Source organism: Acipenser ruthenus, chromosome 11 (genome assembly GCF_902713425.1).
Source record: "Acipenser ruthenus chromosome 11, fAciRut3.2 maternal haplotype, whole genome shotgun sequence".
Lineage (NCBI taxonomy): Eukaryota > Metazoa > Chordata > Actinopteri > Acipenseriformes > Acipenseridae > Acipenser > Acipenser ruthenus.
This window is the reverse complement of record NC_081199.1, coordinates 26,510,847-26,528,672: the sequence shown is the minus strand read 5'-3', so window position 1 is coordinate 26,528,672 and position 17,826 is coordinate 26,510,847. Positions and strand designations below refer to the sequence as shown.

Below are 17,826 nucleotides of genomic sequence, written 5' to 3'. Positions count from 1 at the left end.
GCGCAAGTTAGTTCTGTTCCACTATCAAATGGTTTGTTCTGTGCATATTATTTGTACTCACAGATTTATGCTACACATTTATATAATACACTTTTATATGCTGCATTTTCTACGGTTTATTTGAGACCATTTTTAAATTTGTGTAGGATCTTTATCTTTACAAGGTATAGTTCAGCTGTGACCAAACATTACTTCAATTAGAATGTTGGTAACCATGGTTGTGTTGCACATGTTGAAATATGATAAAGAGGTTTTGCTAAATGAGACATTTCTCAATGGCATAAAACATTTTTTTTTTAAGCATAAAAGTCAATTTCACCCGTTCTCTGCTTGAATTGAAAAATAAAGATTGAAAAACACTGGTAAATTCTTTATTAAATAAACGTTGATAATCGTCGATTTCTCAAAAAAATAAAAATCGAATAGTAGCAGACCTATTCATACGTTGAAATGCACTTTGTATTGAAGATAATTTTCTTTACTTGGATACAAATGTATCTATTTTTTGTTTACTCTATTTTCAGAGGCTAGATTGGAAAATAATTTTGTAGCTACCTTTCTCCTGATGATTAAGCACTTCATTCAAAGACACCCAATCAACCAGGAGACTCTTATTCACTCCCATGGAGTTGCTACCTTAGGGGCCCTGTTACAAAAGGTAAGGAGGTGTTGACATTTGCCATGGAGCCTTGCCTTGAGTCACTGAGATAATTAGATGGTTTATGTATTTATTCTGATGTCGCTCTTGTGCTTGCTTTTAATTGGTTAAGGGGAGTTGATGGCACAGCACGTTGTGCATATTGATCTGTGTCGGTGAACTGTTTCTGAATTTAATGATGCTAATATTCAGGGTTAGATCAACCCTGATGGGGGTAATTACCTCTAAAAACATCTTGGCTTGGCCTTTTCTCATTCCTATAAATGCCGAGAATTTGCCATGGATCCCTCAAATGTTAACTCCTCGAGATGGTCCCAAGTTCATATTGTATGCAAAAAGTCTCCTGTGAAATTACTGTCACTTTTTTCAAATGTTCAGAAACAATGTGCTCTCACTTTAAATGCTAAAGATGGCTTTCCTTTGTTGCCGTCCCTCCAGCTGCCAAGCAGTATGGTGGATGTGAATATGTTGGTGGCTGTCCAGCTGCTGATAGAGCAGGTGAACCAAGAGAAGAACACAGTGCTGCTGCAGCAGATGTACCAGTACCTGCTTCTAGACTTCCGTATCTGGGACCAGGGAGATTTCCCCTTCAGAATCGGTGAGAGGGCTGGAGGGAGGCAGGCAGAGAAACCCTTATTATTATTATTATTATTATTATTATTATTATTATTATTGTTATTATTACCCCCTTATATTTGCTGTACATTAGAATATCAAACATATATTGAGAACCCATTCTCTATTTGTAATGAAATACTTTACCTCAAGTTATTTGGAGAATCCAAATGTCCATTCACCTGTCTGTGTGTATTTGTAAATGTACACAGAGCGACTGTTGATCATGGTGGTGTACTTTTTTCATCATACTGATGTCTTGGAATTTGTATTGCATAGAGGCGGGGGATGTGGTGTACGGTGTTGTTTTTTAAAATCTGCAGTACCTTAGATACAGTACAAGCAGATGCAAAGTGTTTTTTGGGTTTTTTTTTTTTTAACTAATTTACTTTTAATTACTTGCTTTATTTGTCTTCTATTTGTTTATTTCTTGATTATCAGGCCACATCCAGTACTTGTCGACAATAATCAAAGATAGCCGGAAGCTGTTCCGGAGGAAGTATGGAGTCCAGTTTGTATTGGATGCTATTCGTCTCTACTACGGGTATGTGTGTTCAACAGACTTTCTCTTTACAAACTGTGTATGTTTTAGTGTTTTTAAAAGGTTAACCAAGGTCCTAAATTTTGTTTAATATTATTACCTCCTTGACTATGCAACTGAACTGTAACTTCAAAATATCCACTGCTTTTTTTTTTAAAGAAATAATAATAATTCATATTCAAAAGCAATAGTAATTGATTATTATTATAAAAAGACACCATGGTTTAGGGTGGCTTTAAGATAGGCAACACTTGTAACTAGATCTGTCAATCGATTAAAAAATTTTGATCAGTTACTTTATGGGCATTAGTCCATATCTCACATTAGAAAATAATTTTTTGGCTTTCGGGCCGTACTTGGGTTACTTTCATAATGGGCAAGAAATTACATCTCACTGGTCGATTTTAACGCTCTGAGAGGCATAAAAAGATCAATAATTCTGGAAAACACAGACCACGCACCGAAGATGCACGAAGTTGATGTGACGTCACTGGAGGAAAACATGCCGTGAAGAGATACTGGTATACTTCAGAGTGTGAAAGCAATCATTCTGATTTCTCCGACCAAATTGAACAAATCAGGATGGAGGCTTGTTAGCGGGATTTAAAGCTGTATTACCTTTATGATAGTGAGGACAGTGAGAGTGAGGGTTCAAATGGAGTAAATTGTGGGGAAGAAGTGGTGGCAGGAGGCCAGATTCCTTACTAATGTGAACCTCCAGCAATGGAAAATAGTGATCCTGGCATCAGGAATGTGAGGGATATGCCCGTGTCAGCGGGTTGGCAATGCTGCTTGGTATGATATATTCTGTACAGCTCCCCCCGGCTGTGTATTTTTGTCTGTTGTATCACATTTTGTGTCTGGCAATTAAATAGCATTGATTTCTAAAATGAAAGCATTGTTTATATATAGGGCTTCTGATTTTCGGTTTTAACCGATAAAACCCGATAAAACACCCTCGATTAAAAAAATGAAATCGGTGGATAGCCAATAAACACCAGAAAACACTGGAAAAGCTGTGGATTTGGTTAATCAATTCACGTTGACTTTACCCTTTTCCCATTTAAAAATAAAACCTAGTACAAAAATAATAATAAATACATTTCCCAGTGCTGCTGGGCAATGTCCCGCCTTCCTGACTTGCATCTATCATTGATTCGTTCTGAATACTTTAAACCCGCCCCAACTACTGAGTCACAGCACATTCCTACATTTCTATTGGAGACTCCACCTGCGAGATTTAAAACAAGATTAAAATCAGGATGGAGGCTTGTTAGCAGGATTTAAAGCTGTATTACAGTTAAGATACGGAGGATTTAAAGTACAATTGTGGCGAAATGTACAAAAATGCCTACACACAAAAATCCCAGAAGAATGTGCCCGTGACCGTAGGGATTTTGTTGTGGAAGACAGCAAAGGAAAGAAGGTACAACTTAAGTGTGCAGGTACTGTCGAGTTACTACTATACATACAAGCATTTTGAAAAGTAACCAAAAACACTAATTTCATACAGTATATCAAAAACAAAAGCCCCGAAAAAAGCGATTTACATAAAACTCGAAAATAGCTAAAAATAAGCATTGAAAAATACAATTAATAAAACCCAAAAAACAGAAGCTCTATTTATATACCAGTCAGATTAAATAACATCCTTGTTAACTGCACGTAGTGTAAAAAGCTCTTCATTACTTAAAAGTACTTCTTGTAGTGTGTGCTTGTTTATGAAACCCACTATTATTATTATTATTATTATTATTATTATTATTATTATATATTTTTTATATGAGCAATAGTTTGTATAGTGGTGGTTGATAACATATTATTATTGTACGTTTTGTAAGGGTGTTTATATTTTATTTTTTATATTTTTTTGGGAGGGGTTAAAAAGATCTTCCATGAGGGCCTCACAGATTCTTTAGCATATCAACATTATAATCTTTTAAAGATAACATTGTAAATCCAAATCTTACCTAAAAAGCTGGATGAGCGGAATCATTCTTTTACGATTTCTGCATCAGAAAAATCTTGAACTTGAAGTGGGCTGACGGGCTGGTTGATTTTACTTTCACGAATACTTTTTTCCATGCAACACATTCCCGTGCACCTATCTGAGGTGAGGTCGAAGCAGAGGCTGAACTGTATTCTGAGAGTAATTTAATTGATGACGACAAAAAAAAAAAAAAAAAAAAATATATATATATATATATATATATATATATATATATATATATATATATATATATAATCTTTTCTTAACAAAACTGTCAGACGTGAATTGATCGCCACAAATGACGGAATTGGGTGTCTCATGAAAAGCTTTCCATGTAATTTGGACAAACTTGACCCAAAGTCGCCTTTTAGCAGGATCATTTGGAAATTACCACACAACATTACAGCACACCGTTAACCATCGCTAAAATAGGCCTATTATTTTTACTGTTTTAGTAACAATATAATTGTATTATAAATAAATATTTGGCCTAATAAAATTATGACTAACAATAATAAGTATGTTAGAAGTCGGCTAAATAATTTAATAATAAGTATAATCTATACCTCTAGAAGTCTGTCAAACAAGCTGGATACAGTGCAATATTGTGTGTACGTTTGTGCGTTGTTTTCCTCTAGTCACAGGTGTCAAGACTTTTTTGGCAGAAGCACACAAACAGTCTTTACCATTGGAAATTTCTTACAGTTAAAGCGCAAAAGTATAAATGATTATATACTTTTAGAGCACTATTATAGTATAGTTTAATAAAAAATAATCAAATAGTATTATGAAATAGGTGACATATGGGCTTTAACATGTTGTTGTAGTCAGAAATCAGAGAAAGTAATTCCACGTAATGACCTCTATTTGAAGAATTGGTGCCTTCATCGATTCAGGTATTTCTGGTGTACACCTCCCATTTTTTCTGAGAGAGTTCTTGAAAATTGATTCATAACCAAATCGACTACAATATCTCTGTCTTATGACTTTTTTTTTTTTTTTAATTTGTAAAAAGCAATTTGAAATATTACTTTGAAGTTCTAAATATAATCCTCAATAACTGTCTCTAATAAGTAATATCGCAAGAAATTTAGCTATGCTTACATCCTACCCTAACATTTATGTCCCACCTCTGCTCACTTGTGATTGGACACCTGAATAACAAAGGGGCAGGTCTTTGACTGTCCCATTGGTTAAACATACTAAAGACCTTCAACTGTTTATATCCCGCCTCCGCTCACTTATGATTGGACTGTCATGGAGAAAATGCAGATCTTCTATTGGTTAATTTTATTTTATATACAAAAATAGAACTGCACAATTAAACGTTAAAAAAATGAATCTGCGATCAACTCTTTAATTGATTAATTGTAACAGTTACGTAAAGATTTCTGTGAGATTCCGGAAGGTTTGTTTGTTAATATAATGTGGAAAATGATCTACAAGCATGTTCTCACCATGAGTTAAACAGCTCTTCTTCTTACATTTACATGACACCTGCCCTGGCACCATTTTCTTTGCATGTGGTTTAGGTGTCATGCACTCCTCAGAATGCTATATTAATGTCTTGCTTGGCACCTAGCATGCTACTAAAAATACAGCAAGTTGCCTAAATCTTTTTGCAAGACATGCAGAATTGCACACAAATAAGAAAATGCTAAAAATCATTGCTAAAACACACAGTTTTGTGCATATAGGAATTTTACAGCTGTGACAACATGTGTTCTTTTCTACAGAACCCACAGTAAAGAGAATGACTTGTGCCTGGATGATGTGAAGACGATTCGAGCTTCGCTCTACGGACTCATCAAATACTTCATCAGCAAAGGGGTGGTGCAGGAGGAGGTGCAGTGTATCCTGGGATACATTGCTGCAATAGGAGATGAAGAACAGGTGGGGTTCCAAAGAATGTACCAGCTGCAGCGAAACACATTATTATTCTTAATACTACTTCTGGAGCCGTGTAACCGGGTATTTAAAGGATTGTTATCCCCTGCTCAGTTGTGATGGCACATTCCAAATGTTAACAAGAGAATCGGAATCTGTCTGTTTTACATGGGAATACAGTGGCTATACAGTCCACCAAGGTTATTTACTTTTATAATGAGAACTCTGATTTCCATTTACAGTGACGGTGGAGATGTCGGTTTTTAATAAAGATCAGTTGATACAGATATGACCAGTCCTGATACACAGCACGATACAAATGTGCATAAACAAAATGTTAATGATGCACTCCCTTTGCAGATAGAGGGTATACTTTTAAAACAAAAGCTTGCTTGTTGAGATTGCTCTATAGAAACCCATATAAAAGTTTGCCATAATAAAGGCCTAGCAAAGTGTAATAAAACATAGTGGAAACATGGTTAAGCATTGTAAACCCAGAGTGGTATGGTAGACCTTTGTAAACTATGACAAATGCATAGTATAATAGGAAAAGTGCAAATGCACTCTGATGAACTTGTTTATATGGAGTTCATAATTTTCTATTGCGCTGTGCTTTTGTTTGTGTTTGATCGTACTGACCCCGGTGTTTGTGTTTTTGTCAGCTCTGTGGGATCCTGGAGGTGTTGCTGAATGTGCTCCACACCAGTACATCCCGAGACCAGCTCTTCCTGCTGCTCTTTGAGCCTGGCAATGCAGAAATCCTCTACACACTGCTGCTCAACCACAAGTACACTGACAAAGTCAGAGACCTGGTCTTCAAGGTGAGCAGAGCAGGAACTACTGATGGTGTACAGGAGATCCATGTGGGTGCCTGCTGTACTGTGTAATAACTAGGTTTTATTACATTACACGGTACACACTTCACAGGGATGGAAATACAACTCATGCATAGCACTTTGAGCCATATAGGTGCACTGTTTGAAATCTCCTCATCTCCCATTAGATTAATGCCTCTATGAAAACCATTATATAATAGTAATGTTAACAAACACAACTAGGGCTCGATTAACTTTCGGCCAGACTGTTAATTAAGGTGCTTGTTCTGGTTTTAATGGTGCTTATTGGTGACAGACAGACACGTATCCATTTTTTTTTTTTTTTCCTCGTCGCAGATCTTTGAGAAAATGCTTAAGTGTGATAAAGTGTATGAGAAGAGCAAACAGCGCATCAAGCTGAGGGAGGTCGGGTACTCTGGACTGATCCTACTGTTCAATGAAATACCAATAACTCTGTTGCTCATTAAAAACCTCCTAAACCAGGTTCTTAATTCAGGTGAGCAAACAGCTATTTACAATTCATTTTTCCACAATGAGACTCGCAATCTACAGTTGCATGCATAAAGAATCTATCCCTTTTGTAATTTATTGTTTTGAACCCGTAAACGTTTTGAACCTTTGCACTTGAATCCCATTTAAAACCCCAACCCGATTCCAGCTTGAAAGTGGTTACATGCAGACTATATTGAGAGTTTTGGAATCAATTCCTCATATAGGTAGCTTGTTGCTTAATTTCATTGACTCTGGAAAGATCTGCTTTATCAGCTGTCAACCTGGAAGAACAGAAGAGTGGGAGGAGCTCTGACAAAACAGTTTGGGCTTTAGTGTTGTTTAGTAGGTTATTTTCTACTGTGCTTCTGTGTAATGCTATATCTCTGTTCTTTAGATCCTGTGGTTAATTACAAGGATATCATGGCTTTGGTGCACTTGACTCACAAAGCAGGCTTGCATATTAGGCTGGTCATTTGTAAAAAGGTGAGTCCAGAGCAATCTTAAAAAGGTCTTGTCCATGTGCAGTAGTTTTTAAGCCGTATACATTCAGAGCAGTTTTGAAAGTTTAATTTTGAACTTCACGCTTTTTTTTTTTAAAAGCTGCTTCCTCTTCTGGAGTTTGTTTTAATGCTTTCAAATATTGAACTCGGATTAGCATTCCATACAGTTCTCCAACTGGAATTTAAGACCACACAAGTAACCCCTCATTTGCCTTGGTCCAGTAGATGAGATTCTGGAAGACACAATGGAATCTTGTAGGCGACACTAAAGAGGCATCTCTCCATGGTGGTCCGCCCCTATCAGAACTCCCCATGATCTATTCATTCTACACTTCACTGTGACATTGCAAACCCAACTTGCTTGAGAATTGTTATGAAACTTTAGTATGTGTATTGTTTTAAATTCTTAAGGTCTGCAGAATCTAGATGTTTTCTGCTTTTAGTTAAGTTATAATTAAAGAATACATATGCTTGGTATGTTCAGAACCTATAGCAGACAGGCAATTAAAGGGTGAGGTTTTCATCGGCAGTGTTTGAATTAACCTTGCTTTCTCTTCTATTAAAGCTTTACCAGCTACTGCAGTCGCAGCAGGATGCTGCACAGCAGATTTCCCGACAGGCTGGTTGGCAGGAGACTCTGGTCAAGCTGTACCTAAGAGAAAACGCTGAAACACAGGACAGCAGCATCAGCAAAGCAGACTCTGCAAGCACCAGCAGCCTGGATCACGTCAAGAACAGGTGGAGTGCTTCTGAGTCCCACGATTCAGGGAAAGGAAATATTCAAGACAAACTAGACAATGACAAGGATGTTGTTGACAGACCCACAGCGGCAGATAGGTCTGTGGATTCTCACAGCATAGTAGACAATAGATCATTGGACGGTTTGAATCAATCAGTAAATGGTGGAGAGACCGCAGCCATGGACACCCCTAGTGAGGCCCTTGCCAAGTCCTGGGCCGCCAAAGCAGAAGGCTTGAGTTTGGATCTGTCCAGGATCCCTTATGAGCTGGGGGATAGTGGGACTCTAACTCCAGGAAGTCTGACCAGCACCCCCTCCCCCTCGGAGACTTCCAGGTCTTTCCCCAACGTCCATTCTGACAGGGAGTCGTCATCTTTTATGGAGGACAGCTTCTGCTTCAATGATGACTTCTCTTTATGTGAAAACTTTGGAGGTGCTGAGGTAAGTGAACAAAGTGGTTGATTGCTAAGAAGACAATGGTCTGCAGTGTATAAAACCTTGTTTTGTAATCTGAAAGTTGCCCCATAATTTTACACAGCTGTTTAGTCCCCTTTTGTGTTTATACACTCTTAAGAGATGGAGTAGAAAGTACTCACTACTGTGCTCAAATCAGTGACGCTGACACAGATGCAAGGTTTTCTAGTAAACCCTCTTGTTATGGGCCCGAAACCCCTTTCTCAGAAGAGTGAGGAGGAACTGACGAGGATGCTGAGTGAGATCCTGCTGTGTGTGATGTGGCGTGGAGTGGACAGCTCTGACGATGTTGCCTGGCTGGAGAGGGGGCAGGTCTTCTCAGCCCTGACCAAGCTGGGAACAGCCAACGAGCTGCTTCAGCCTGCAGATGAGATCAAATTAAAGTGAGTCCTGGACAAGGTTTTCTGCAAGGGACATGTTGCAAAATGATAGAGATTGAAACAGCTTTATTCCCAAGTCTCTTATTGCAGTCAGTTGTTGGAAACATTTCTTGAATATAAATCTTTAGTCGACCAAAAAAAGAGCTTTAAAATACTTTCATGAAATTGTTCTAGATTGTTGTTGGCTTCTTTAACAATAGCCTAGAAACGTTTTATTTAATACCAAACCGATTAAAATGTGTCTAACCCCGAAAAAAGACTTTATTTGGTGCATCTTATTAGTGACACTTGGGAAAAAAAAAAATCTTAAATAAAACATAATTCTCTGTATGCAGCTTAATTTTATGAGACAAACTCACATGGATTGAACAATCAATCTGTCTCTAGATGGTTTTATTAATCCTTTTTTTTTCTTTCCCAGTCTTCTTGAGAAGATGATAGAATGGGCAGTCACTGATAACCGAGAGGCTACAGCCTCTACCTTGCCTGTCCACACAGAGAACGCTGTGTTCCTCTTGCATACTCTACAGGACTTCTTACAGACAGAGGGCCTGGTCAACCCAGCTCTGTGGACTGAGAAGGTAAAGATCAATATTGTGGAGGCTCGGAGACGTTATCAGCGGATACTACAAATCTGAGGGTTTTCACTGACATCATATGCATGGGTCCCATTGTACACCAGTGGTTTGTGTTTGAATCTCCAGTTCTCGCCCAGTTTGTTTCTTTAAACTGTTACACAGAATGGTGCTTGTTGAGATCTGCATACCAACATGTTATACATTAACACATGCTTCAAAGTGCTTTCCTTTAGTCAGTCTATTCATCTGGCAGTTTTTTTGTATTATAATTGTTAATGTCGCTTTTAATAGGAAGTTCTACATCCTTAGAAAATTCATCCTGATTTACTCATTGCAACCTGTTCTGTTTGCTTCAGTTTATTCACTAAAGTGACTTTTCAGATGTCGACGCTACAGACATGCGACACCGTAATCCCAGCTGTAGTTTATTTTAGGGGCATTTCTTAGTTTAGTGTTGTGTGTTTTTTGGTTTTTGTTTGGTTTTTTTTTTTTTTTTTTGTTAATTGCTAGTTACCATAATATATAAAAGTTCTTAAGCAAACATCAGGTTCTTATTTTGGGTTTACCAACTCCAAGTGAATCATCACATTGAAATGTTGGTTGGAATATATTAAGTCGCACAAAATGAACAACATTTGTTAATGCGTTAATAAGCTAGTTGTTGACCAAAAAAAAATGCAATCCTCTCATGTTTCTACAACCTATTTTACAGTCAGTTGGCAACCCTTTGATAGATCGCATGGTTCAGATCCTTTGGATAACGATGCCTCACGTGGTGCCTGTTGTAGTTCTGGTTGACGTGCCCAGAGTCTCCTTGATTGCAGTGTTTGTCATGTCGTTGTGTGCAGGTGCTGGAGGAGGCAGTGACACTGATGGACAGTCTCATGGTGTGGTATTCATCTGGCACACAGTGGATGCAGCTCTCCCAGGTCGGAGTGAGACTGCTGCTGGGGTTCATGGCACAAGACAACATCCAGGTAGAGTCCAAGATTGGAATCAAGGTTTGATTTTTAGGGGGGAGAGGGTGTTACTGTGTTAAAAATGTAAGCTGTTTTCCTAAAACATGTTTAATTTGACTATATGTCCACACACAGAGCTGAGTAATCCTGTGAAAAAGGGTTCTGTATTTTCATACACAGTTAAAATATGAGAAGTTTGACATTTATTTTTTTCCATTTAACACCTAACAATTAAGCAAATGCACTATTTGTTTTATTTTTACAAAAAGGATCCTTATGGTTGGTCTAGAACATACTCTGATTTGCAAGACAATATTGACAGGATATTTCAAGTTCCCTTTAACGGTTCCAACAGTCTGTTCTAAATTAATACAATATGGCATATCTTTTACAGCTTCGTAAATAAGATCAGAAAATATTCCCTTAATGTGACAACTGGCAGGCACATCTGGCCTTAAAGAACTACTTGTTTCACCAGCCAATAAACGGATTTGTCATACAAACAGCTGGTTTCACATAGAGGGTGTATTCAGAAGGCTGAAGACTGAAGTAAAACTCTAGCGTGAAGCCTTTCATTAATAATTTAATAGACATTCCTCATATGCTTCCTATAGATTAAAAGTGTGGTCGATTGGCATCTCGAATTAATTAAAAAAAACTAGCAGCATATGCAAAACGTCATACAGACATTAAATACTTTTGAATATTTTTTTTATAAACAGAAGGCTATGAATTTGACATCATTGGAGTGCCATAATCTGACCCATTGGCTAATGAGTAAATATATTGAATGGTAGCTACAGATGAACACAATTACTGTAAACCCTCAGAGTTACAACGACTTCAGGAATGAAATCTGACTTGTTTGTAACTTTTTATATTCAGTAATTAACTGCATATGTACATGTACTTACTCATTTTAAAGTACGAAATCTTCAAAGCAAAACTAAATAAAACAGTACCAGTATTGTTTAGAAGGAATTGCATAGGTTTCACTATATACATAGATGGGATATAGTTTATTATAGTCTTTCAAAGATGCAACGTACAGAATAGTGTTAACCCGTCTGAAACTCAAGCAAGCTAAATGCACTTTTAAAAGCAGGAAACATACTATTATACACAGCCATTAAAAGAAATAAAAACGCAGTGGGTTATGATCTTTCCCAGGTGTGCGCCATGGCCACAGCCAAACTGAACACCATCCTGCAGACGAAGGCTATCGACAGCCAGGACGAGGCATGCTACCTGCTTGGCAAGCTGGAGGGCATCCTGAGCAAGTCCATCCAGGAGAAGACAGAGACCTACTCCTTCCTCATCCCCCTCATCCGCAGCTTGCTCTCCAAGATCCACCAGCTGCTCTACATGCAGCTGCACCTGCCCTCCCTGCCCAATACCAATGGCAGCCCCTCCTTCTTCGAGGACTTCCAGGAGTACTGCAGCTCCGACGAGTGGCGGGTATACCTGGACAAATACGTGAGTGCACCGGGGAGTTTAGGAATCTCAAACGCTCCTTGTGATGGTCCTGATTTTGAAAGCTGAATCCATGGTGTGTATTTTAATGATATCAGTATTGGTGTACCAAAAACTAATAGCTTGGGATATCTGCCTGAGCAGTAGGGTTTGTTGAAGCACAATGACGTAAACTAACCTCTGATTGAGTGAATCGCAGGATCCATTCCAGGTTTTACTATGAGCTTGATTAGCTCTAGTATATAGGTAACTAGCTCATTTTACGTTATTAAACTCATGGTAAATCCAGGACTGGTTAAACTGCTATGCAATGGGAGTCTTATTTTCATCCCTGGAATCACCTTGCACTCAGCCCATAAAACAAAAAAAATAATTACTTTGGTTCTTTCCTGCCAAATCTTTAAAATGGACCCCCTCGTCTCTCTCAAATACACTTCCTTGATGTCTGTTTACTCCACTGCTTCATAGATTAGCTTTCTTTGCTACAGTATCGACTTAGAAAACCAGGCCAGCATTTTAAAGTCTTGTTTTAAATGTCTTTGCAGATCATTCCTTACATGAAGCAGTACGAGATTGAGATATTCAGCAGGGGCCACGAGTCCATGGCCATCTACTGGAAGAACTGCTACGAGGCATTCATGGTGACCTTGCACAAGTGGGAGAGGGAAAGAGGAGAGAGCAAACTCAAATTCCAGGTACATTCAGCACACATCCATTTTTTGTGTTATTTATTATTATTATTTAATTGACCTATATATATGAAACTGAGACCACAAGCCACGTGTCAGAACATACAACTCAAATGATAAATATATTTTTTAAACGCACTGTTTTTGTTCTGCAGGAGTTCTTTGTGGAGCCGTTCACACGCCGGTCCCGCCAGGAGAACCTGCGCTACAACAACATGTTGAAGCAGATCAACAGCCAGCACATTGCCACCCTGAGGCAGTGGAAGGCAGCGCGTCACGGGCTGGTCAGTGAGAGGGGCCCGTGGGCTGACAGGTACGAGACCCTTCTTATGGGCAATAGATGAACAAACAGAGGTGTATCGTCTGGCGTGTACAGGACCACAAGGTGGATGGGGTAGTGTACCTCAGTTGGGTTGCAGGCATACTGGGTGGCACAGTGGACCTGCCCTTGTTTAGTACACTGGCATGCAAAGCACAAAAAAAAACCAATACAGACAGTGATTCACACTGTAAATTATTTACAATATTCACTGTGGACATTGAGCTACATCACAGAACCTAGGTAGTCTGTGCTAAACAATTTGCAGCCTCAAATTGTAGACTGGAAATACTGACGGCATTTGGGATTTAGAATTTATTTCGTAATAAAGAAGAGTTTATTTCACATTACGCTGGTGACCAAACAGAAGAACAAAAGTGTAGCTTTATATTTGTCAAAAGAAGAGTTGATTGTAAAACTTAAAAATGAAACGTATCCAAGTCTGCTATTTTCAGTTTACTGCATATTATTATGGAAGCGATCACTCGTATTCGTGCTTTTTATTCTTATTCAGGAAGCAGAGTTCAATGCATTGGAAGCTCTCTAGTGCTGAAAACTACTCCCGCATGAGGTTGAAACTGACCCAGAACTACAACTTTGACCCCCACAGCGAGGCCAGCGCTTTGAGAGACAATCTTGGTAAGAAGGAGGGACCGTCTGAGCCCACATTGCCCATGTGTGGAATTCTGTAGGCTGGTTCGTTCCTTGTGTTGGAATTGCAGTGGCAAAAGCAGTGCTGTAATGTTAGAGCTGTATCTTTTCATGTGCTTGCACAGGCATGCAGGAGAGCAAGCCTACAAACGAGTCTCTGCTCCTGGAGGCAGTGAAGCAGGTGAAGGTGAGCGACGTGGAGGACGACATGCTGGAGCTGCCAGAGGAGGACCCCACTGCCGGCAACAGCCTGTGAGTACAAAGAGGCACTGAATCACAGCTCCCTCTGCTGGTGAAAAGCAGCAGCAGCTTGTCATCTCTTTATCATAACAAGGCATCTCAGCAATATTCAATTAATCAAGACCTACAGTGGATGGGTAGTTTGTTAGGAACTAAGCTGAAAAGAAAATTGGTCCAATTAATTCAAAGATATCTTTTATCAATGTCTTTTTACAGTAGTTCTTCTATATGTTAAGTTTTTAATGTTTAAAGTTAATGTTCTTCCTAGATAACTTAAATGGGTACTGTAATACTGTGATTCAGCTACCTGGGTGTTTTGCCTTCATGTTTCTCCGGCATCTTCTGGCTTTAATTTGTTTTCCGTTGTCAGGAATGAGATCGAGGAGCAGAGTCAGAAGGAAAAGCTGGTCATTTCAGAGGACTGTGATCTCATTACCGTGATGGACATCATTAGCGGCCGTCTAGAAGTGACCACCCAACACATCTATTTCTATGATGGCAGTGTGGAAAAGGAGGAAGGTTGGTATCCTTTTGTATACAAAGGGACAGATTTAAGGTATTTTGTTTTATTTATTTATTTGTTTATTTATTTATTTATTTATGTATTTTTGTTTTAATGATTCAATTTCCATTGCTGTTTAAAAAAAAAAAAAAAAAAAAGTTTAATGTTTTTGGCTAGTATGTTTCAACCAAAAGAACTGAAGTTTATTCTCCTCTTTTTAGAACAATCCAATGTTCTATAAACAGGCAGTGTTGTTAGTTTGTATTAAACTGCATCTGTTTTATTTATTTATTTATTTATTTTTTATTTATTTGATTCACTTTATTTTAGGGGTGGGCTACGATTTTAAATGGCCACTCTCCCAGATCCGAGAGATACATCTACGTCGGTACAACTTGAGACGTTCTGCTTTGGAAATATTCCTCATCGACCAGACAAATTACTTTCTCAACTTCAGAAAGGAGGTAAGGTCTAACTTTAGTGGCGAGTTGGTTTGGGGGAGGAGTGTGTTTGTACATAGAGGACACGCCACGAACATTCATTGAATACCACAGTTATTTACGGCAGTGGGGAGGAAGTGTGAGAGATCAGCTGTGATGTCATAGTGAGGTCTCCCTTCTAGTGTCTGTGGACTTGTCAGTTTGCTTGTGTGCTTTGAAAATTGATCAAACTGCCCCTTAGGCCTGTGAAGAAAAAGTCTGAGTAAAATGTATACCATATTGAGCTATTCAGATTTTAATATGAATAACAAAAGAAAAATTAGTAGGCTGTATCGCATCACTATCGGGATCTGCTTGTTTATACATGCAGCCACCTGCAGTGTCGACATGCGAACATTGTTCTGTTAACACAGCTGGTAATGCGAGGGTAAGACCTGAGAGTATAAATCCTGTGGCAACAGCAGTCACTATATGGACATTTTTATTATTCATAAAGTCCTTCTATATCTTGGTCTGTAAAGTTATTCTCAAATAAATCAAAGTTTTTATATTTGTCAATTTACTGTAGGCCCCTCCATGTTTTTGTATTAATGATGTAATGCAATTCTGTACATTTAAAAAAAAAGAGAAATAAAGGAGCTCTCATGCAGGAAATGGAGCACCCTGGTAGCTATTGATGATGGCATAATTTCTAAGTGATTCTGAATTAGCACCAAAAGGTTTTTTTTTCAATTTTAGGTGCGTAACAAAGTGTACAGCCGGATGCATTTGTTAACTGTCGGCTCCCCAAACCTATATGGAACTCGATCTCCTCAAGAACTGCTGAAAGCTTCAGGACTATCACAGGTAAGTTTCAACATAAACCATTTTAAAATGCCCAATTCTTTAATGTCGCCTCCCCACTGCAACCCACTTACTAACCAGGAGGACAGAAGCCCCTGCTACTCTGGAGGCAAGGACTAGCCTGGGAAGTCTCCTGGCCAGGATGGGTCCATGAAGAATTATTAAGGGATCTGTGGCTGGATGTTTTTGTTCCTTAACTCTGTGGAAGCACACGGGTCTATGAAATGCTCTGTGTGCCTCCAGTCAAGATCGGCAAGATGCTGCAAACGCATCACCCCCACCCTGACCTCCAGAAAGTTATATTAACATATAAATATCATGATGCTTTTTGAATAAAAAAAATGTGAATTTGCACTTCAAATACCAGTATTAAATTCATATATATTTCTCCCTCCTGCTTTAGAAATGGGTGAACAGAGAGATCTCAAACTTCGACTACCTCATTCAGCTAAACACGATAGCTGGAAGAACATACAATGATCTCGCCCAGTACCCTGTGGTATGTTTGTCTGTTTGTTTGTTTTTTTAACCCTGTTAACATTTTGTTTCTACCAAGCTTTGGCTTGATGTATTCTTCTTCTTCTTTTTCTTTTATGACACACAGCAGTTGTATGTAGTGTAAGCTGATCATGATCCTGTATTATAGTATTACTAGACTATTGTAGGTTTTTGTAGGTGCTGTGTAGATCTCTCAAATCTCTGTAAATTTAATATGCACATACTGTAACTGCTAATCCACGACTGTGGGCCGCATGTATGTTGTATTTAAGGGAGGAATTTAATCACTTTAACTGAGAAACAACTCCATTGTATTACATTTAACATGCCTGCAGTACAATGTTTTAATTAATTAATTAATTTATTTCTTTTTAGTTCCCCTGGGTTCTATGTGATTATACCTCAGAGGAGCTTGACTTGAACAATCCTGCAGTGTTTAGAGACCTTTCCAAACCAATAGGAGTGGTTAATGAAAAGAATGCCAAATCTGTTTGTGAAAAGTACGTTTGTTTGTTTGTTTGTTTTGTTTAGCTGTAACAACAGTAAGTAGCTTAATGCCAGTTTTATATTTCTTTTTCTTTCATCTTACCCTTTTATGAAATTTGCAACTGTTCCGAGTACTGTAGGTTGCCTGAGGTGCTTGGAGCTATTTTGATATTGCCAGCAGTCCTAGTTGCTGGACTGTTACAAATGGCATTTGAAGCTGTTCACTCTTAAAGCCTGTATTATTATTATTATTATTATTATTATTATTATTATTATTATTATTATTATTATTATTTTTATTATTATTATTATTATTTTTATTTATTTCTTAGCAGACGCCCTTATCCAGGGCGACTTACAATTGTTACAAGATATCACATTATTTTTACATACAATTACCCATTTATACAATTGGGTTTTTACTGGTACTTGCTCAAGGGTACAGCAGCAGTGTCCCCCACCTGGGATTGAACCCACGACCCTCCGGTCAAGAGTCCAAAGCCCTAACCATTACTCCACACTGCTGCCCCTGTTTTGTTGTGACATTTTGTGAAGATATTCATTGTGCTGTCCTTGTTTACAACAGGTATGATAATTTTGAGGACCCCACAGGAACCATTGACAAGTTCCACTATGGGACTCATTACTCCAATTCTGCTGGGGTGATGCATTACCTGATGCGGGTGGAGCCCTTCACTACACTGCACATCCAGCTCCAGAGTGGAAGGTAAACCCTGGAATACTGTATTAAGCCATGTCTCCGTTAGATACGACTGTCTTTGTTATATCTTGAGAACTGATCATCCAATTGTGATTAAACTTGGACATTCCACGTTGGTAATAGGGATCAAACATTGGTAATAGGTTATGGCTTCTGATTGTTTGTGCTGGTTTTATCTTCTGAAGCACTCTTTGAAATTTGATGAAACAGATATACGTATTCACTCTAGGTTCCTTACTTATTCTTCCCTACCTCTTCTGGAAATGACCTGATTATCACATAAAGGCACCAAATCCCATTTTATGATTAACAGCA

At 38.4% G+C, this 17,826-nt stretch overlaps 1 protein-coding gene across 2 annotated transcripts in view; it reads left to right on the top strand.

The window, feature by feature from the left end:
• The window catches only part of LOC117426798 (neurobeachin-like protein 1), a 72,293-nt gene that overhangs the window by 44,867 nt on the left and 9,600 nt on the right, over positions 1-17,826 (top strand). For both annotated transcript variants that reach the window (XM_059033529.1, XM_034044819.3), the window contains 22 exons: positions 525-658; positions 1,097-1,256; positions 1,715-1,817; positions 5,541-5,697; positions 6,354-6,512; positions 6,864-7,023; positions 7,414-7,502; positions 8,085-8,699; positions 8,940-9,115; positions 9,534-9,693; positions 10,539-10,667; positions 11,820-12,125; positions 12,668-12,817; positions 12,967-13,124; positions 13,645-13,769; positions 13,907-14,033; positions 14,392-14,540; positions 14,854-14,987; positions 15,702-15,809; positions 16,210-16,305; positions 16,680-16,804; positions 17,377-17,517. In XM_059033529.1, the coding sequence (XP_058889512.1) occupies positions 525-658; positions 1,097-1,256; positions 1,715-1,817; positions 5,541-5,697; positions 6,354-6,512; positions 6,864-7,023; positions 7,414-7,502; positions 8,085-8,699; positions 8,940-9,115; positions 9,534-9,693; positions 10,539-10,667; positions 11,820-12,125; positions 12,668-12,817; positions 12,967-13,124; positions 13,645-13,769; positions 13,907-14,033; positions 14,392-14,540; positions 14,854-14,987; positions 15,702-15,809; positions 16,210-16,305; positions 16,680-16,804; positions 17,377-17,517 (3,661 nt within the window). The remainder of the gene's footprint in view (positions 1-524; positions 659-1,096; positions 1,257-1,714; positions 1,818-5,540; positions 5,698-6,353; positions 6,513-6,863; positions 7,024-7,413; positions 7,503-8,084; positions 8,700-8,939; positions 9,116-9,533; positions 9,694-10,538; positions 10,668-11,819; positions 12,126-12,667; positions 12,818-12,966; positions 13,125-13,644; positions 13,770-13,906; positions 14,034-14,391; positions 14,541-14,853; positions 14,988-15,701; positions 15,810-16,209; positions 16,306-16,679; positions 16,805-17,376; positions 17,518-17,826) is intronic.